At 45.6% G+C, this 21,687-nt stretch overlaps 1 protein-coding gene across 9 annotated transcripts in view; it reads right to left on the bottom strand.

Annotated features, from left to right (window-relative positions):
- tns1b (tensin 1b) overlaps window positions 1–21,687 on the bottom strand; it is a 237,564-nt gene that overhangs the window by 124,439 nt on the left and 91,438 nt on the right. For 7 of the 9 annotated variants that reach the window (XM_063006574.1, XM_063006567.1, XM_063006573.1 and 4 more), the window contains exon 3: window positions 20,855–20,892. In XM_063006574.1, the coding sequence (XP_062862644.1) occupies window positions 20,855–20,892 (38 nt within the window). Of the gene's footprint in view, window positions 1–4,086; window positions 4,532–10,302; window positions 10,327–20,854; window positions 20,893–21,687 lie in introns of those variants that run through there. The other 2 variants (XM_063006577.1, XM_063006576.1) reach the window with 2 other exon arrangements.

The raw sequence follows: 21,687 nt of genomic DNA, 5'->3' as shown, positions 1-21,687 counted from the left end.
GAGGGTGTCAAAATGAGACCGCAGAGCGTATTTAGGAAACAAAATATTGCAATATAAGCAGTTTGGGTCAGTCAAGACATGAAATGTCATTTAAATAGGGCAGTCGTAGCCTAGTGGTTAAGGTACTGGACTAGTTATCGAAAGGTCACTGGTTCAAGCCCCACCACTACAAGGTTGCCACTGTTGGGCACTTGAGCAAGGCCCTTAACCCTCAATTGCTTAGACTACATCCTGTCACAGTACTGTAAGTCGCTTTGGATAAAAGTGTCTGCTAAATGCCAAAAACATAAACGTAAAGTGCTTTAAGTGATTGGAAGGGTTGGATGAGTGACCCTGTCCACAGTCAAGCGAGTTTAACAGCTCATTTTGGAGCAGAGGCTCGGCGTCATTGATAAGAGTGAGTACACACTGATAAGCCAGACAAAATAAACCCTGACCAAAACATACATTTTTAGTCACCTTGAGTTACCAGACTTGTGGTAAAGTGGTGAACGTGAAACTCGCTTGACTGTGGACGATGCGGTCTGTGTTTCAGCAGCTTCTACATCATCCCTGACCTGTTTACAACTGACCATACAGACAGATACTTTTGGACTTGGAGCGAGTTTTAACTTCGGATGCCCTTCCTGACGCACCCCTCATATTTTTATCCGGGCTTGTGACCTGCACTAGGAGCGCACTGACAAATGCACCTACCAACCGGACGCCAGACCGGACGATAGCACTGCTGGGATTTGGACCCAGGATCCCTAGATCTCAGCTGTAGTGGCATAGCTCCTACAAATCTACCAAAGACTGAAAGTAATGACTTCTCTGTGCCCAAAGAAATAAGTCAAGTTTAACTGCATCAACTACAAGGGGATTTAAACAGTGTACTTATGTCAGGGAGCAGGAATCAGGGATAAGGAATCAGGGATATGGTATCAATAATCTGGGATCAAAAATCCGAGATCAGAGATCAGAAATTAGGAATCGGATCAGGGTTTAGAAATCATGCATCAGGGATTAGGAAAGAGAAATCAGGAATCAGAGATAAGAGATCAGGAATCAAGGTTAAAAGATCATGGATCGGTGATCTGGAATCAGGGATCATGGATCAGGAATCAGAAATTAGGAATCAGGGATCAAGAATTAAGAATCAGAGATCATGAATTGAAGATCAAGAATTAAGAATTAGGGATCTGGAATCAGGGATCAGGAATCAGGGATCAATAATTAAGAATCAGGGATCTGGTATCAGGAACCAGTTATCAGGGATCTGGAATCAGGGATCATGTAATCAGGAATTAGGAATCGAGTATCCGTGATCAGGAATCAGTTATCAGGGATCAGGGTTTACAAATCTGCAATCAGGGATCAGGAATCAAAGATTAAAGATCAGGGATCAGAGATCTGGAATCAGTGATCATGGATCAGGAATGAAAGTAGACGCCACCTCCCCCCCCAGTTTGAATCATTTTTTGATAATAAATATGCTCCAGCACATCATCAGTCGCTCTTTCCCCTCCATTTCAGCCAAATTAGCCCAAATTGCAGCGCAGGGCATTCCAGGACCACGGAGCGTGCAGCGTTTCCCACGGATGAGTGCAAGATTTGGGAAGAGGGGGCGAACGTGGGAGCGGGTGGTGGGTTTTTGGGTTGTGCTGGGATGGTGATCACTGCAGAGGTTTTATTTAGCATCTGGAACGAGGTACGAGACGAGACCGTCCGAAAACACAGTGACGCATTTCCCATCATCCTACCCTCCCGAGAAGAGGGCGTGTCTAAATTCTTAGATACCTTAAAATGCTCCTATTGAGGCGCCTTCTTTCCGAGTGATGATCTGACTGAATAACGAGGGAGCGTCCGACGCCTCCTCAGCGCTGTAAATGTCCTGTATTCTCAGGTTCTACAGCAACAACATCATAAGGTCGCTGGTTCAAGCCCCACCACTGCCAGGTTGCCACTGTTGGACCCCGGAGCAAGGCCCTTAACCCTCAATTGCTTAAAAACTGTGTAATGTAAGCCAGTGAGAGCACAGGGTCAGTCATTGTACATCGACCCTGGAGCAGACAGGATTGAGGGCCTTGCTCAGGGGCCCAACAGTGGCTGCATGGCAGAGACAGGGTTCGAACTCACAACCTTCTATCATTTTTTGCACTGGGTAAAGGTAAAGTCTAGCGCTGGATACACCGAATACACAGCGACTTGACATTACGACCCGTGCGACTGTGCGGTCCGACCCACAGGTCGTGAGGTAAACTCCGGCGGCTTTGGGCGCAGTAACGGCGTGCAGACAGAACACCGTCTGAGTGATAAGTCTCCCAGACCGAAACATCCCACAGTGCACACAGAGGAGCGAGTCGGGATTTGGCGGGGGGGGGATATTGGACGGCGTGCCTCGTGGGGTGGGGGGGTGTTGTTGGGTTTAGTAGCTGCTTTGTCATCCTGTCAGCCGCAGTTGTTAAAGTAAGAGCCGAGACGAGACGCTTGATGTGGTCGCAAATCAGGCCTGAACGGCCGCGCTGCGGGACGGCGCTCTCACTTTCAACCCAAACAACAGACACCGAGTCTGAGACGCGCACACACACACACACGCTTCATAACACCTCGTTACAGTCGGGCTTAAATGTAGTATGAACATGTACAAAACTTTCCTCCCAATTTAGTCATATCTGATTCCCCTGCAGATTCCCCTGCTGATTCCCCTAACACACGCCCCCCACCGACACGTGTGCAGCACCCACCGCTTCTTTTCACCTGCATCGAGGTTCATACAGAGATCCGTATCGTGCACGGAGAGTCACACACCGATCTCTATTATCCCCCGTCTCTGTGTAGCACCATCGATCAGCCAGCAGAGGTCATAACTGCAGCAGTTAATATGTCACGTGACCCTTACTGTCCTTAAATACCTGGGCTGTTTAAGTGGCGCAATACACATAATTATTATTATTAATTATTATTATTATTTTATTACTATTATATTATAATAATAATAACTATTATTAGTTTATTATTATTATTATTATTATTATATTATTTTATTATTATTATTATTTTACTTTTATTATTATTTATTATTATTATTTTATTTTTATTTTTTATTATTATTTTTGTCATTATTATTATTATTTTATTATTATAATATTTTATTATAAGTAGTAGTAGTATTATTTTATTATTAGTATTGATACGGAAGCCTAGTGGGTCTGACCCTCCTAATGAACACTTAGAGCACCCCAAAAAACGACGGCAACGTTTAGAAACCAGCTGATGTTAGCATTTATCAACATGCTGCTGACACAATCTAATCTAAAGTGTATTAAACAAGCTAACAAGGTAGTTACTTACCTAAACATTTTAACATATAGCGCCCTCTCTGGTCAGCGCAACTGCAACCTTAATAAAGTCACCACCAATAACAGGAGTTTCTTACTATGTAATTACAATAAACAAATACAACTGATCAGCGCTGGTCACGATTCGACTATTAGGTTCAACACAGTTACTTAAAAATAAGGCAGTTTAATTAATAATATGTTTAAAAATATTAAAAATAATTCATTTTAATGCATTTCTTTAGTATATTGATGAGTAAAACCTCAGGTAAGTAGCTCAGGGTTTCCAGAATAACACGTCTAACCGTCCAGCTGAGTGATAACATACAGATTCATCTAAAAATCTAGTGAACTGCTTTCATAGCTGCCTGGTCATGTGACTAACTGATAAATAAAATACACAATAGAAATGATTAAAAATATAGAACTATTTTCCATAAAAAGTAAAGAGCAATAAGGTGTGCAGTATCAAGATCAAGAGGTGCAGAAAAGTGCAAACTAACGGCTTGCAGTGCCGGGTCGTAAAGCGCCACACATTCCACAAAACTAAAACTCTTCACCTCCTCCCTCAGAACGACGGGACCTTTGCGTTCCTGTGCTGTTTCTGCTCTACCCTGAGGAACACATCATCTGAGAACGCTCACACACCGGCTCTCTGTCCGCTCGACAAGCTACGAACGGAAAAAAAAAACCCCAAACAACGAGATTCCTGACATGGCCGAGAACCGGAGCTCAGAGAAGAGCGCGACTGTACCCTCGTCCTTACCTGAAACACCGCCGTGGCCATCTCCGTAAATCTGAGCGTCCGTGTGTGAAGAACCCCGAGCTCTACTGTCGCATTCTCTTCACAGCAGCGAGGATGCCAGCCTCATCTGCCCGCCGTGCCTGGCACAGGACCCACCCGGGTAATCCGGTCCGGACGCACAGACGAACCGCGGTTTTACAGCTCGGGGTGAAAGAGCAGGAACGCAGAACCCAGGAGCCGGAGAGGAACTACACACAAATCTGGAAAGTCTAGCTGCGGGCTCTCGCCAATCCTCGCTCGCCCGCCCTCCCTCTCTCACTCGTACACACACTTTCTCCCTGTTGCGCTCCTACAAGCTCTGCCTGTGTGTGTGTGTGTGTGTGTGAGTGTGTGTGTGAGTGTGTGTGTGTGTGTGTGTGTGTGTGTGTGTGTGTGTGTAAGTGTGTGTGTGTGTTTTGTTTTTTTACACGGTCCGACTTTTCCTCCCTCTCTCTCGCTCTCTCTCATGTACAAGAGCGGAAAAAAAACGGGAATAAAACCGAACAGCCGACATTCCCGAGCAGCCATGTGGGCTGGACTTCCCCCCCCTCCAAAAACACACAAACCCCGTCCACCCTCCTCCTTTTTCTGTTAGCGAGTCTGCGGTTTACAGGTTAGCACCAGTTTACGACAAGTCGCTCCGTACGCCATTGTTTCTACACTCACTGTCTATTTTATCAGCTCTACTTACCATATAGAAGCACTTTGTAGTTCTACAATTACTGACTGTAGTCCATCTGTTTCTCTACATACTTTGTTAGCCCCCTTCAATGGTTAGGACCCCCACAGGACCACCACAGAGCAGGTATTATTTAGGTGGTGGATCATTCTCAGCACTGCAGTGACACTGACATGGTGGTGGTGTGTTAGTGTGTGTTGTGCTGGTACGAGTGGATCAGACACAGCCGCGCTGCTGGAGTTTTTAAACACCTCACTGTCACTGCTGGACTGAGAACAGTCCACCAACCAAAAATATCCAGCCAACAGCGCCCCGTGGGCAGCGTCCTGTGACCACTGATGAAGGTCTAGAAGATGACCGACTCAAACAGCAGCAATAAATGAGCGCTCGTCTCTGACTTTACATCTACAAGGTGGACCGACTAGGTAGGAGTGTCTGATAGAGTGGACAGTGAGTGGACACGGTGTTTAAAAACTCCAGCAGCGCTGCTGTGTCTGATCCACTCATACCAGCACAACACACACTAACACACCACCACCATGTCAGTGTCACTGCAGTGCTGAGAATCATCCACCACCTAAATAGTACCTGCTCTGTGGTGGTCCTGTGGGGGTCCTGACCATTGAAGAACAGGGTGAAAGGGGGTAACAAAGCATGTAGAGAAACAGATGTACTACAGTCAGTAATTGTAGAACTACAAAGTGCTTCTATATGGGAAGTGGAGCTGATAAAATGGACAGTGAGTGTAGAAACAAGGAGGTGGTTTTAATGTTATGGCTGATCAGTGTATATATTTACATCTGCTGCATTATTACGATTGTGTTATAAACTGCTTATATATAGGATCAATATATACATCATATATTTTCATCCCAATTTAGTCATATCAGATTCCCTTGCAGACCTCCACTCCTGCCGGAGGAGGGTCGTGACTAACACACGCCCCCTCCGACATGTGTGCAGTACTGACTGCTTCTTTTCACCTGAACCAGACGGGTTCATACGGAGATCCGTATGGCACACGGAGAGTCACGCATTGATCTCTATTATCCCCCGCCTCTGTGCAGTGCAGCGCCGTCGATCAGCCAGCAGAGGGCGTAACTGCGGAAGATATGTGGAATTCGTGTTTTACACTGCGCCCCCCAAGCGCCTGTATGGTACCCTTACTGACCCTTACTTATCCTTATTTTCTGCATTTAGCGGACGCTCTTATCCATCAATCCAACAAGGGTTAAGGGCCTCGCTCAGGGGCCCAACAGTGGCAACTTGGCGAATGTGGGGCTTGAACCGGCAACCTTAAGATTACTAATCCAGTACTCTAACCACTGAGCTACCCTGAAATAAACAAATGCTGCTCTCGAGATACGGATCTCCGTATAACACCACCCTGTGCAGGTGTTGGATAAAGGTGTGCACTGGGAGGCGCTACGGTTCAAACCTCACTCAAAATGTCAGAATCCCAGTGTAGTCCACTTCACCACCACAGGGAACCACTGGGAGGACTGGAACACACCCAGAGTATGTCTTGTTTGATGCAAACTGGATTTTTGAGCTCGTTATAGGAACCAGACGGAGAGAAGAAAGGACGATTGTTTTGCTTTACAGTCCGACAGTAATCATGAGCAGAACGATCTGATCCCTCAAGATTATCCAACACTTGAGTTTCGGCTCGATCATTTCACTGCCAATTTAAATAAAACGATACGAGGAGCGATTAGCGGCAGATTTAAGGCTCGGCAGAGGTACGAAATTTAAATGTATTTGTTTATTTATTTATTTACTGCCTGTCAATCACTGCTGATCATTTATATTTACAGCATTTACAGTGTTTATTTATTTATTGATTTATTTTACTTAACGTTTATCATAGACTGTTTTTTAAAACAACTGCTCACTTATTTTCACTCATTTAATCATCTAGGCCAGGGGTGTCAAACTCATTTTCACCGAGGGCCACATCAGCATTATTGTGGCCCTCAAAGGGCCGATTGTAACGTATCCTGCTGTGATTGCAGTCACATTGCTGTTTTTCTTGGAGGCTAAATTTTGCATTTATATTGTTCTACTTTACCACAGACACGGCCTCATAACACAAGAGACGCACCGGTTTCTCTTCCTGAAGCACAAACTTGTTTTCACTTTCATTAAATTTCCTCTTTCTGCTTAATTTTCTTACTTATCTTCTTGTACATTTTAGGATCATGTGTAAATAAGTGTAACATCATCTACTGGTGGGATGTGTCACTTTGTAGGTCACAAAATCAGCCTGCATTTTGAAAGATGCAGTTTGTTTAGGATTTTACAGGGTATTTTTAAGACAATCATTCTGCCCTCACTAATAGTTTATCCCCCTTTCTCAGCTAGACAGACAGACAGACACAGACAGACAGACACAGACAGACAGACAGACACAGACAGACAGCTCCCTTCAGAATACAGTTGGTATTATTTGCTTCCCAGCTGTGTGATACACTGTGTGCACCAGAATGAAGTAAAAATACAAACAATAAAAACAATAAAGAACTTAATACAGTAAAAGCACACAGCTGTAGTCAAGTGTTACATCTGGTACAATATGAGATTTAACCAAACGTAAAATAACGAGTTAAAATTGTGTGTAAAGTTACTAATTGCTATAGTAACGGTAACAACAGTATTTAATTACGGTAAATTTGTAACTAAAACGCTGTGATATACTCACTAAACATTTACTAACAACTGAGAATATAAACGCCACTACTTACAGACGATGCTTGGGTATTATATTGCAATATAATTATTTGTATTTATTTATTATTGTTTACATTACTGACTACGCTACCCTGCGTTCTTTTGCCGTAAAAGTCACATGGCTTCTTAGCGAAGGTTAAAGTTAGTTGCCATGACTACGATGTCGCGTTGTCTCTTAAAGGCGCAGGAGCGCATTAAATTATAAGCGCGTCTCTGTAACGACGCGAACCATCACAAAGTCGTTTAAGCTCTCGCGGGCCGGATCAAATGACGCGGCGGGCCGGATCTGGCCCGCGGGCCGTGAGTTTGACACCCCTGATCTAGGCATTTAACAGACGCTTTTATCCAAAATCTAAGCAATTGAGGGTTAAGGGCCTTGCTTAAGGGCCCAACTGTAACAACCTTGCAGTGGTGGGGCTTGAACCAGCAACCTTATGCTTACTAGTCCAGTACCTTAACCTTTAAAGCGACTTACAATTATCATTGATATACAATTCAATTTGAGCAATCAACCAAGCGTTGAGGGCCTTGCTCAGGGACCCAACAGTGGTGATTTGGCAGTGAAGGGGCTTGAACCATTGACCTTCTGATTACTAATCCAGAACCGTAAACGCTGAGCTACCGCTGCCCATCAGTCATCAATTATTTTACCTTTAATTATGACATTATGGTGCAACTTTTGCATCCTGGTAGGGAAGTTGTAGCTTAGTACTGGACTTGTAATCAGAAGATTGCCGGTTCAAGCCCCACCAATGCCGGGTTGCCGCTGTTGGGCCCTTGAGCAAGGCCCTTAACCCTCAATTGCTTAGACTGTTTACTGTTACAGTACTGTAAGTCACTTCTGATAAAAAAAGCTAAATAGGGTACATGTAAATGTACATGCTTCTTAACCAGGGGGCCGCAGCCCACTAGGGGGCATTGGAAATTTCTTGTGATGTCATATAGATCTATGTTATACTATCTATAGGCTACGTCGGGTCTTTGAGGACGGACACGTCTTTGATTCGCCCACCACAAAAGTGCAAAGGTCAACAAACGGCGACTACGAGTGGTTCCGATTCAGCTGGTGATTCATTTTCGGCATTTAGCAGACACTTTTATCCAAAGCGACTTACAGTTACAGTAAACAGTCTGAGCAACTGAGGGTTAAGGGCCTTGCTCAAGGGCCCAACAGTGGCAACCTGGCAGTGGTAATCCAGTACCTTAACCACTAGGCTACAGCTTGTTCTACTTTCACCATTCGGTATGGTAATGAGTTCCTCAAAGCCGCACTAAAGGGAAAGCACCTTCGTTACCCCAAAAACAGCACCGGTATTGTTCAGAGGGATCAAAATAATTACACGGAGGGCGGCGGGTTCGGGCCGGGACGTCTAACCGGATGTTCGCTGGGAATTTGTGCCCAATTTAAAGATTAATCTGTGGTTTGTGTGGGCAAAAAGATTGGAACAGAAATTCTGCCAAAATATGCCAACCTGAGACGAGAACACGCACCCGTTATGATCCTCGTCCTGCTCCGAAACATGCAGCTAAACTTTCTACTCTCGGCATCTAATCATCGCTCGTAACGAGCTCGAGGTTCGCTGTAACGAGGTGGAGGAGGAACGATGTTTTTCAGGTATGGAAAAGAAACGCGTCCTGTTAAAGAACGACTCAAAATAAACCCATCACATGAATCAGAAAATACCAAGGGGTGCCGGAATATATATATTTATATTTTCTTACAGGGTGTCACAGAGGAAAACAGTTGAGAGCCGCTGACCTACGGTTAACGAAGCGCAAACGCTTGACGCTTACGTAAGCCGGCTACTCCAGACCCGACAGCGATAACGCGTCTGATAGCGAGCGGCGTAACAAAGCTATTAGTAGCGCGGGCCTCAGATCCCGGCGTGCCCCCCGTCTGCTATCTGCTCCCCGCCGAGGAGAGTTAAGAGTTCTCACGGAGATGTGAGGGAGCTTTGAAGAGGCTTCGCTTTGCCGCCGAGCACAATGGTCTTTCTGTCGGGTGGGTTTGGGATGGGGTACGTTCGGATTACACCCCCCCCACACACACACACACCCCACGCCACCCTCCTGTACCTACGTCCTCGTCCTTGGAACACAAGTTTTGTGTACGGGCATCGGTTTAGATTATTCGGGATGCGGGCAGGTGAGGAACAAGACTCGAACGAGAGGCGGAGCCGATTTCCCGTTCATATTTCAACAGTACCGCTTCTTTTCACCTGCACCAGCGAGTTCACATACTGTATACATTCATTGTTTTAAATATATTTATACTGAGATTATACTGAGATTAAGATTATACTGAGACTATACTAAACCTATACTGAGATTATCCTGAGATTGAGATTATACTGAGATTATGCTGAGATTACTCTGAGACTATATTGAGATTATACTGAGACTATACTGATCTTATACTGAGATTTTACTGAGATTATTCTGAGATTGAGATTATACTAAGATTATACTAAGATTATAAATGTAGTGAGACTATACTGAGATTATACTGAAACTATACTGAGATTATACTGAGACTATACTGAGATTATACTGAGACTATACTGAGATTATACTGAAACTATAGTGAGATTATACTAAGATTATACTGACATTATTTTGAGACTATAGTGAGACTACTGAGACTATACTAAGATTATACTGAGACTATAGTAAGACTATACTGAGATTACACTGAGATTATACTAAGACTATACTGAGACTATAGTGAGACTATAATGAGATTATACTGAAATTATACTGAGATTATACTCGCCCGTGTTGTTGTTTACCTCTCTCATAGGCAGTCTGCAAAACAAAACCGCAGCCCTTTTTTACGACCCGGCATTATGAAACCCTTTCAGATATTAAAAAATAAACAACACCAGCTCTTCCCCTTTTAAACTCTGATGTTTACAGTGAAATGTTGGACGCCGAGCGGCGTAAATCATTCACATGTGTAGCGGGGTCCCCACGGTCCTGATTATTTAAGAGCAAAGTCTTTAATGTACTTGCGCAAGAACTCGGCTTAGACAGAGCGGCTGCTGGACGGATCTTTAAACACGCAGATCAAAACGAAACTCGGACAGCGGCGGCGTTACCAAACGTTAGGTACTAAATCTGAAGCTGTGTGGGTGTCGGGGTTTGGAGAACCAGATTCATCATCTTCAGGAACGTGTTCCCAGAAAAGCAGAGGAACAGGATGCTGGGATGTGATCAGGGTCACCAAAATAATAAATACAGAATAAAATAATCCTAGTTTTTTAGGATCTGGTCCTCATACCAGACTGACGCACCCTTCTATTTCTATCCGGGCTTGGGACCTGCACTAAGAGCACTGACAAGTGCACCTACCAATGGATAGGCTGGTTTGCCATCCCCTCCCAGACATTAGCCAATCACATCCGTGCAGACACCCGAGATTCGAACCCTGGAACCCCAGATCTGAGCAGTGGTGGTCCTGGGTTCGATTCCCATGTGGAGCAGGAAGCTTTTCTGTGTTCCGGTTTCCTCCTACAGTCCGAGGATATTTGCTTAGATGTGTGTGTGTGTGTGTGTGTGTGTGCCTTGTGTAGGACTGGCGACCTGTCCGTGGCATTTCCTACCTCTTACCTATCGCCCATAGAATCAGACCCACTGCGACCCTGACCAGGATAAAGCGACACTAAAACAGACACTGAATAAATGAATGAATGAAGTCTGATGGAACAGTGAGCGAGTGTCGGGTCATTCAGAAACAAAACAGAGCCGCGCCCAGTCCTGGTTTTCCCATGGAAAACGAACCCATGGCCGCGTCACCGCTTTTCCGACAGTCTGTTTTCAATAAGGCGCGGTGTAATTAGCCGTGATTGACTCTCGTTTTGCCGTCTCACTCTTTCCCCCGTCGCTCTCTCGGCCGTGCGGGTGCATTTTTTCCGCCGTGTCCCGATTTCTTCCTGTTGCCAAACGTTCGGGTGTTTCTGTTTGTCTACTGTTTGTGCCACTGAGAGTCAGAAGAAGGAGAAAACGTTACGCAACAGCCGAAGGAGGACGGAGGACATCTGCGAACGCTTTACGTTATCAAACGAGCGTCGTGGATTAGCGAGAGACGCCCCTCGTCATCGCTGCACGTGCTGTATAGGTGTCCTCCCAAAACCTTCTGTTTGTCCTGAGTTAGCAGGAATCGCTCTACACATCACTGCTTGTGCTGCGAACAAAATAGGCGTCCAAAATCCCAGCTCTCTCTCTACACAGACGCATTTCCCATCATCCTACACTCCCGAGAAGAGGGCGTGTCTAAATACTTAGATTCCTTAAAATGCTTCTACTGAGACGCCTTAATTCTGAGTGATGATCTGACCGAATAACGAGGGAGCGTCCGACGCCTCCTCAGCGCTGAAGATCAATCCCAGCGTTCAGTGCGGCACGACTCTTCTCACAAAAACTACAAATGTGGCGGATGAATCAATGCGGAGCAACCAACAGAGTTCCCTTCACATGTAAATAAATTCTCAGTGATGTTTAATCTGTATAATCGGTCCTTTCTGTGTGAAGTTTGCATGTTCTCCCCGTGTCTGTGTGGGTTTTCCTCCGAGAGCTCCGGTTTCCTCCCGCAGTAATGATATCTATTTACTAAAGTCCCTCTAGGTGTGTGTGTGTGTGTGTGTGTGCCCTGTGATGGACTGGCGACCTGTCCGGAGTGTTTCCTGCCTTTCGCCCGGATAATCGAACCCACTGCGACCCTGACCAGGATAAAGCGGTGATAAAATAGACAATGAATGACTGAAGTTAAGGTTCCTCATAACTGCTGTAATTATATATGAGTGTGGTTTATTTGTGAATTGGGGCGTCAGGGGCAGTTGAGGCGTTTTCAGTACGCGGAGGGAGACTTTAGCCGGCGTGCTAGCATCAGTTTGAACGTCCTGATGCTATCTGTGTTAGCTTAGTAAGCTAAAACTTCGGTGATGTAAGTAGAGCATCTAAATAATCTGATTATGAGCTCCAGGTCTGATTAGAATCCTCTCTACTGAGGAGCTGATCAGGTAGGTAGTGGGGAGCAGGGCGTGGTCACCAGGTTTTTACACAGATCCTGTGTTTAGCCTCTCGTTGCCTAAATCGCTGATCGCCCTGCGTTCACACCGGAAGCGCCATCATCAACATCTGTGAGCTTTTGGTTCCTGTAGTTTAAATGCCGCCAAGAAAATACCATGGTGTTACAGCGTACTTTACTGACCCATCCATTACCCCCACACCCCACTTCCTATAATCCCTAAAATGTACACAAGGGTTATAGATAGTATTATATTTCTGCATTTTCTCCCTTTATCTCCCAGTTTAGTCGTAGCCAGTTCCTCTTCCTCTTCTGGAGTCCCTGATGGTGTTCGAGGAGGGTATATTCTCCTGACACGCCCACCCTCCGATGTGTGTGCGGTGCACTCTCTACCGACCGCTTTTTATTCGCCCGTACTTCGGTGGATCTGCGCATGAGGTCGGTCTCGCGCACGGAGAGTCACGCACCGATCTCCACGTTCCTCCACTTCTGTAAAGGCACCTCGGGCTACTAACCAGGGTCCTTACACTGCGCCGAAGACCCCGTCCACTTTTTATCTAAAGAACCAACAGTACTGTTTTTAATCTGCAAATTGTCATCGGACCATGTTTACTCTCCGTAATGAGGAAGTGAGCGCCTCACGAAGGGCCGTGTCAGTATCACAGGATACGGCTTTCAAAACAGAACTCCATCAGGCTCTACTGCCGCACCCTGTAAAGGATCGAGGGTGGAGGGGGGGGGGGGGGTATTTGTACTATGTGAAGCCCTTTGTTTGCATTAGGCTGCACCATGATGTTCCTAGAAAGTGACAAATCCGAGCATTAAAGCTGAGGTAGCACTGTAACCTCACAGCAAGAAGGTCCTGGGTTCGATTCCCAGGCGGGGCAGTCCTGGTTCTTTCTGTGTGAAGTTTGCATGTTCTCCCCGTATCTGTGTGGGTTTTCCTCCGGGAGCTTCGGTTTCCTCCCGTAGTAATGATATCTATATACTAAAGTCCCTCTAGGTGTGTGTGTGTGTGTGTGTGTGTGTGTGTGCCCTGCACAGAGACGGGGGATAACGAGGATCGGTGCGTGATTCTCAGTGCGCTATACGGATCTCCGTATGAACCCTGGTGCAGGTGAAAAGAAGCGGTCGGTGCCGCACACGTGTCAGAGGGGGCATGTGTTAGTCACGACCCTCCTCGGTCAGGAATAGAGGTCTGCAGCAGTAGAGGAGAAATACGATGGTGGAATCGGATACGACTAAATCTGCGCAGCTTTTAAATAAAACCACATTTTTATCTTTTGACTTCATGCTTTATTTCTTTCTATTTATATTTTGTTTACCTTGTTATTTACCGAAGTTCTGGACCTTCATTAGAATCATTTTTACGTTCATAGAAGCATCTAATCGACGTCGGATGAACCCACACCAGCAGATTGTGATCGGGTTGTGATCGGGTCGCGTCCCGAGTGGAACGGCAGCTATAAATCAGATAAACGGGTCCGACTCGCTCCCCAGGTGAGGATGAGAGCGGCCGTTATAAATGAGGCGTCACGCTGACAGAACAGCTGCATGAAGAGCTGCGGGGGTGTGCAAAACATGCGGGCTGCGAATCGAGTGAAATAATGCGATTCTGCTCTTCTCATGCCAGCTGAGGACAGGAGGAATCTGAGCGTTTGGTTCCGGCTGAAGAAAGAGTGGAAAAAAAAGTGCCACGATCATCCACGCCACAAATCATCTTTTATTAATACAGCGGTACCTTGTAACTCGACGTCCCCTAAACTCAATAGTGTGAATCTGATCTGAATCTACATTAGTGTGGAATAAGCGTCAGATCCAGGGTTACAGCTCCACATGTATCTGTGTTTATCTGGATTCTCCTCCCTGTTTCACTTTTAAACTTGTGTTACAGCTCCAGCTTCTGAGAAATGGTGAGAATCAGAATCAGCTTCTCCCAGAGTCTAAAACACTTCTGGTTGAAAATAAAGCTTAACGTGGTTTAATGTAGTAAAAGAAGGAGACAGGAGCACTAAACTTCTCTTCATTATTACTGCTCATAAGTTCCTCCACTAATCACATTCCTTACTCGCTGTTTTACTACAGTAAGTCACGCTAAGTTTTGTGCACCGCCGTCACACTTCATAGGAACTTCTCATGTGAATGCGCCGGTGCTGAAGGGAATACGGTATTCCAACATCAAGCATCTCCACCATGAAGAAGCGTTAAATAAAATAATAAAGAAGTAAAACTAAAGTAATGATGTGTAACTGTTAGTAATTGTATTTCAGTGTGTTTATATTATATTTGTGTTATTTTCAGTGTTTAAGTGTCAAAAACAACCTCATTATTTTACATGAGACTAAAATATCTGCAGCTCCACGGGACCATGGACGCATTAACAGGTTTCCCACATCCTTATGGGAAAAAATACCTCGAAACTCAACATCTTTAAAACTGGACACCACTTCCAGAACCGACTGACGTCCAGTTTCGAGGTACCGCTGTACTAGGTGGTGGTTTTATTATTTGGCAGGTAAACGGGATATTCCGCTAAAACACCAGTGCTGGGAATCTCAGCTTTGCTACCGGTCGGCTGGTCGCCCCCTAGCGGGCACAATCGGCGGTGCCGCAGACAAAATCAGCCACTAGTCTGCTGTGTGGGAAAAGACTGAACTAAAAAGGGGGCGGGGACTTCGCCGCTGTGTAAGGACCCTACTTTAAGGCTTTAAGGGTTAAGGGCCTTGCACGGGGCCCGACATGGCAACTTGGAAGCAACCTTTAGTTAACTTAAGTCCAGAAGCTCAACCACTGAGCTACCACAGACACACAGTCATGAATATTATACATGTGGTTAAAGTACTGGACTAGTAATCAAAAGGTCACTGGTTCAAGCCCCACCACTGTCAGGTTGACACTGTTGGGCCCTTGAACTAGGCCCTTAACCCTCAATTGCTTAGATAATATACGTACTATCAAAGTACTGTAAGTCAGTTTGGATGATTATTTATACATATTTTTAATGTAGTATCATGTGACGTCACACCGCAGGACAGTTTATGTTCCTCAGTAAGAAAAGCTTCTAAAATGGTAGAAATAAGGGTAACGACCACGCCCTCTTCTTAAATCAAATTCTGACTCATCAACACACGTCCCAATCCAAATCCAGCCCGCTCTGAGTAACCAGCACCGCCCCGTTGTTCCTCTTGGCCTGTAAAAGTGCATCTCTGGATGCGGATCCGGTATCGTCCTGCCCTTGTGGCTCCTGAACGGCCGTGCGGGGGTCGCCGAGAACGTCGACCCGGCCTGATCCAGAGGCCACTGGCGGGCGGTTTGGCTCCGTGGGATGTTCATCACGCCAGCAAATAATAGTAAACACAGAGAGGTTGTAAGTCTGTCAATAGAGGAGCGCGGGCCTCGTATCTGAGCCGACAACACGGCGCTGAGGAAGTACGGCGAGGTCCTGCTGAAGACGTGCGCGCCAGGCTAAACAACGACGCATTAGCATGGACTGTATCAGACAGTGATGGTTAGCACAAGTTCCCACATCTAACCTGCTAAAAAAGACAGACAGAAACAAACAAACAAAGACAAACAGAAAGAAAGACAGACAGAAAAAAGACAGACAGAAAGAAAGACGGACAGAAAGAAAGAAAGAAAGACAGACAGAAAGAAAAAAGAAAGACAGACAAACATAAAGAAAGATGGACAAACATAAAGAAAGATGGACAGACAGACAGACAGACAGACAGAAAGAAAAAAGGAAGGCGGACAGACAGAAAGAAAGATGGACAGACAGACGAAAAAAAAGAAAGACAGACAGAAAGAAAGATGGACAGACAACCGGGTGGCCGGACGCCCCCTGGCAGACAAAATCGAGAACTAGTTTGCTGGGTGGGAAAAGACGGGACTAAAAAGTGGGCGGGGTCTTCAAGGCTGTGTCAGGACCCTGGTTAAGAGCGTGTGACTCTACGTGAGCGAGACCGATCCATCGAAGTACGGGGGGTTAAGAAGGGGTCGGTGGAGCGTGCACTTGTCGGGGGGAGGGCATGTCAGGAGAATATACCCTCCTCGTACACCATCAGGTGGAACTGGCTACGACTAAACTGAGAGAAACAGGGCGTGGTTTACTGCACATGTACCATGTTTGAGAGGAATGTAAAAGTGTTTACAGTGAATGGAAGGACGTACAGAGTCTATAAATAAACTCATCACATGCTCACATTATAGCTTCAACCCAAACACACAAATCAGCGGTTACATCCCAGCGTCCCCCAGCGCTACCAAATATGGATTCATTTTTAAACACGCCGGCAGGTTATGAGCTCAACTCTCAGATAAAGACTCAGAGACAAACAGAGCAGGAGGAGGAACGTTCCTCAGGACCTGTCTCTGGGTAATGTCTCCAAAATCACAGTCACACTACAGTACAGGTAAAAGAGAGAAAGACAGAAAGAAAGACAGACAGACAGACAGACAGACAGACAGACAGACAGACAGAAAGAATGAAAGAAAGACAACCAGACAGACAGAAAGACACTAAGACAGGCAGACAGACAGACAGAAAGAAAGAAAGAAAGAAAGAAAGAAAGAAAGAAAGAAAGAAAGAAAGAAAGAAAGAAAGAAAGAAAGAAAGAAAGAAAGAAAAAAGAGAATGAAAGAAAGACAGACAGACAGAAAGACACTAAGACAGACAGAAAGAATGAAAGAAAGACAACCAGACAAACAGACAGACAGAAAGACAGACAGAAAAACAGGCAGACAGACAGACAGAAGGAAGGAAGGAAAGAAAGAGACAGACAGACAGACAGACAGACAGACAGACAGAAAGAAAGACAGATATAAAGAAAGAAAAACAGACAGACAGAAAGAACGAAAGTAATAAAGAAAGAAGGACAAACAGACAGACAGAAAGACGAACAGACAGAAAGACACTAAGACAGACAGACAGACAGACAGACAGACTCTACACACGCTGGTGGATTATTCGGTCCGAGTTTGATCCTACCTTCACTTCCCGAGCTCTTGGATCTGGAACCGGTTCCTGTCTCACACACCTGACTTTTAACGATCCGAACCGATAAGCGAGGATCCCGGCGTGGTCCGCACCACTACACATCCGTTCCCAGGCTTCAGTCGTGAGTACGCAGAGCGGGAACGAGCGGTAAAAGAGCGGGAACGTGAGTGGGTGTTCCTGAGGCTAAGTTTTGAAGGAACCTTCTTATGGAAGCTGCAGAGATTCGTATCTACTGAACAGATGAGCCCGAGGCTGTGCCACACCTACAGTACCTCTCCAGCTGCTCTACGTACCGCTGCAGAGCGACGCTATGATTCAAATTCTGTGAGACCCGGCAAACGTTGCCCGAGCCTGAACCTGAAATCAGTGCACCCCACTTTTATTCTCCTCCAGATTTAGTCATATCCAGTTCCCCAATCTTATACTGCAGACCTCCACTCCTGACCGAGGAGGGTCGTGACTAACACACACGTGTGCAGAACCGGCGGGTTCATGTGGAGATCCGTATTGCGCACGGAGAGTCACGCACTGATCTCCGTTATCCCCCGTCTCTGTGCAGCACCATTGATCAACATTGATCTACACTCACTGTCCATTTTATCAGCTTCACTTACCATATAGAAGCACTTTGTAGTTCTACAATTACTGACTGTAGTCCATCTGTTTCTCTACATGCTTTGTTACCCCCTTTCATGCTGTTCTTCAATGGTCAGGACCCCCACAGGACCACCACAGAGCAGGTATTATTTAGGTGGTGGATGATTCTCAGCACTGCAGTGACACTGACATGGTGGTGGTGTGTTAGTGTGTGTTGTGCTGGTATGAGTGGATCAGACACAGCACCGCTGCTGGAGTTTTAAACACCTCACTGTCACTGCTGGACTGAGAATAGTCCACCAATCAAAAATATCCAGCCAACAGCGCCCCGTGGGTGGCGTCCTGTGACCACTGATGAAGGTCTAGAAGATGACCGACTCAAACAGCAGCAATAGATGAGCGATCGTCTCTGACTTTACATCTACAAGGTGGACCGACTAGGTAGGAGTGTCTAATAGAGTGGACAGTGAGTGGACACGGTATTTAAAAACTCCAGCAGCGCTGCTGTGTCTGATCCACTCATACCAGCACAACACACACTAACACACCACCACCATGTCAGTGTCACTGCAGTGCTGAGAATCATCCACCACCTGAATAATACCTGCTCTGTGGTCATTTTCCAGTTTAGGACTGGGACGCCGTTCCCAGCCACTGACAGCAGGAAGGGAACTTTCCCTCTCTGTTATTTTTTAGCCTAGCGTAGCTTCCTGCGATTCACTGGTGAGGACATTGTTTTCCCTGTTGTTTTGTTGTTCAGGGCGTGGCAGGACGCCATTAGAGGCTCGTACTCAACTCAACTTCGATTGAGGATAATATTGTGATTAAAGCCAGATTCCTTTACACAGGGTCTTTGATTTGCACCTTGTGTTCCCTACACGCTGATCACATGATCTCTATATAATAAGTGACAGACAGACAGACAGATAGAAAAAAGACAGACAGACAGAGAGAAAGACAGAAAAACAGAGAGACAGAAATACAGACAGACAGATAAAACAGAGAGACAGAAATACAGACAGACAGATAAAAAAGAAAGAAAGAAAGAAAGAAAGAAAGAAAGAAAGAAAGAAAGAAAGAAAGAAAGAAAGAAAGAAAGAAAGAAAGAAAGAAAGAAGACAAGCAGACAGACAGACAGACAGACAGACAGACAGACAGACAGAAAGTAAGAAAGAAAGAAGGAAAGACAGACGGACAGATAGAAAGACAGACAGAAAGACAGAAAGTAAGAAAGAAAGAAGGAAAGACAAACAGACAGACAGAAAGACAGACAGACAGACAGAAAGACAGACAGAAAGTAAGAAAGAAAGGAAAGACAGACAGAAAGACAGACAGACAGAAAGTAAGAAAGAAAGAAGGAAAGACAGACGGACAGACAGACAGACAGAAAGACAGACAGAGACAGAAAGTAAGACAGACAGACAGACAGACAGACAGACAGACTCTACACACGCCGGTGGATTATTCAGTCCCCAGTCTGATCTGTCTCACCTTCACTTCCTGAGCTATTGGATTAGAACCGGTTCCTGTCTCACAGACCTGACCTGACCGAACCGATAAGCGAGGATCCCGGCGTGATCCGCACCACTCATACCAGCACAACACACACTAACACACCACCACCTTCAGTGGGTCGAATCCCTTCATTCGGGATGTCCTGTGACATCATCATGTTAGGTAAACGTCAGGGCGTGGCGTGGTCGTGATCTTTGATCTTTTGCTCTGTGCAGTGACTCCAGACTGATGAATCTGGACCGTGTATCAGACCGTGTGTGTAATCAGGGAATAAAGGGGATGCTCTTTTGGTTCAGCTGGTTGGGCTCAAATTCCCACAGTCACATTCCAAAACCCTGTGAAGCCTTCTCAGAAGATTGTAGTCTGTTTCAGTCGCATGGAGCAACTCTGCACTGCTCATGGTGATGGTACTGGACTTGTAATCAGATGGTCGTTGGTTCAAGCCCTGCCACCATCCAGTAGCCACTGTTGGGCCCCTGAACAAGGCTCTTAACCCTGTGTAGTGATGAAGCGTCACTCACGACTCCCTACAGTCTAAAGTTCCAGTTCTGAGGGCAGGAACAGTTTAGGGAAGGACCTCTCCTGTACTTCTGCTGTGATGAGTTTAGTGTGGAGGAGCTGCGGCGGCCCTCACAGAGCTCTGAACTGGAACTGGATGAATTGGAACGTCAACCGTGAGCCAGTCGTGACACAAATGCTCTTTTGGTTCATCTGGTTGGGCTTAAATTCCCACAGACACATTCCAAAACCCTGTGAAGCTGAATGCTGGGATTGATCTTCAGCGCTGAGGAGGCGTCGGACGCTCCCTCGTTATTCAGTCAGATCATCACTCAGAATTAAGGCGCCTCATTAGGAGCATTTTAAGGGATCTGAGTATTTAGACACGCCCTCTTCTCGCCAGTCTGACTGGCGTGAGATTAGCTCCAATCTCGAGCAAGAACAGGATCAGCCAATGCAAACACACGCTGGAATAAGGTACACTTGTAGCTCCGCTCTCGGTACAGCGCTTATCGTCGTTATCAAGACCAAAATTTCCTCAAACGATAAGAACCAGGAGTAACACGGCTCGTACAAGCGACAAGCATTTTCAGCCGTTTGCGAGATAGCGAGGTCAAGAAATGACAAGGGGTGTGTGTTTGTTCAAGGCTCTAAAAATGAAACTAATTCGATTACACATAAATAGAATTAAACCGATGGTTTCTCTTACCTTGACTTCACATCTCTGGTGGCAGGCAAACCGGCACACTGCAGGAGAAGAGAGAGAGAAAACAGAACACAGGCCGTTCTATTAAATCTTACAAACAATAAATTCAAGTCTGGTTACATGCACCGAGCAGAGACGTCGGATAGATCATGCCAGGGTTTGTTTTTTTCGGCATGTTCATGTTCACTCTCGGCCGCGGTCGGATCTGATTTGCCGTCAGTGACGTGACGCTACCCGGTGCTCGGGAGACGAAGGCCAGGCTTCGACCGGACGGTGCGGGCATGCTCAGGGGCCGGCGCGTTCGCCACGTTACGTACGATCCTTTTAAGCTAAGAGCGTTATCGTTTTACCTGAACGCTGCCCGTGATAAAGGTTGCAAGGTTTTTAAAATTAACCTTTATTCTATGCCACTTTGAGTTAGGGTTCTTTAATGTTGTGTAGGTGCTTTGGATTTGAAATAACCAGCTATTGTAGGCTGTAGAACTTTCAGCACGTTGATTCTTTTATTTATTTACTATTTTTTATTATTTCAAGAAAACACTAATAATGGACAAATCTAGTGAACTGAGCATCATCTAGCCAGAACTATTTGGCACATGCCGCCCATATTACGAAGTAACGTCTCCATGTTATTAATAAAACACATTTATTTCCACAGGCTCTGTTTACTAAGACGCTCACCTGTGACCCAGACAGTCTGATATTCAGCCTGACATTTATTATTTTGCAATATTTGTTTGAACTGTGATGAAATTAGTCACAGTAAAAAGAAAGCGACGTGTTTTGCTTGTATTCTGCAGGTTTCATCATTAGCGAGCATGATCTTACTTACACAG

The sequence above is a fragment of the Trichomycterus rosablanca genome, chromosome 12 (genome assembly GCF_030014385.1).
Source record: "Trichomycterus rosablanca isolate fTriRos1 chromosome 12, fTriRos1.hap1, whole genome shotgun sequence".
NCBI classification, from domain to species: Eukaryota; Metazoa; Chordata; class Actinopteri; order Siluriformes; family Trichomycteridae; genus Trichomycterus; species Trichomycterus rosablanca.
The sequence above is the reverse complement of the archived record's forward strand: the minus strand, read 5'-3'. Positions and strand labels throughout refer to the sequence as shown.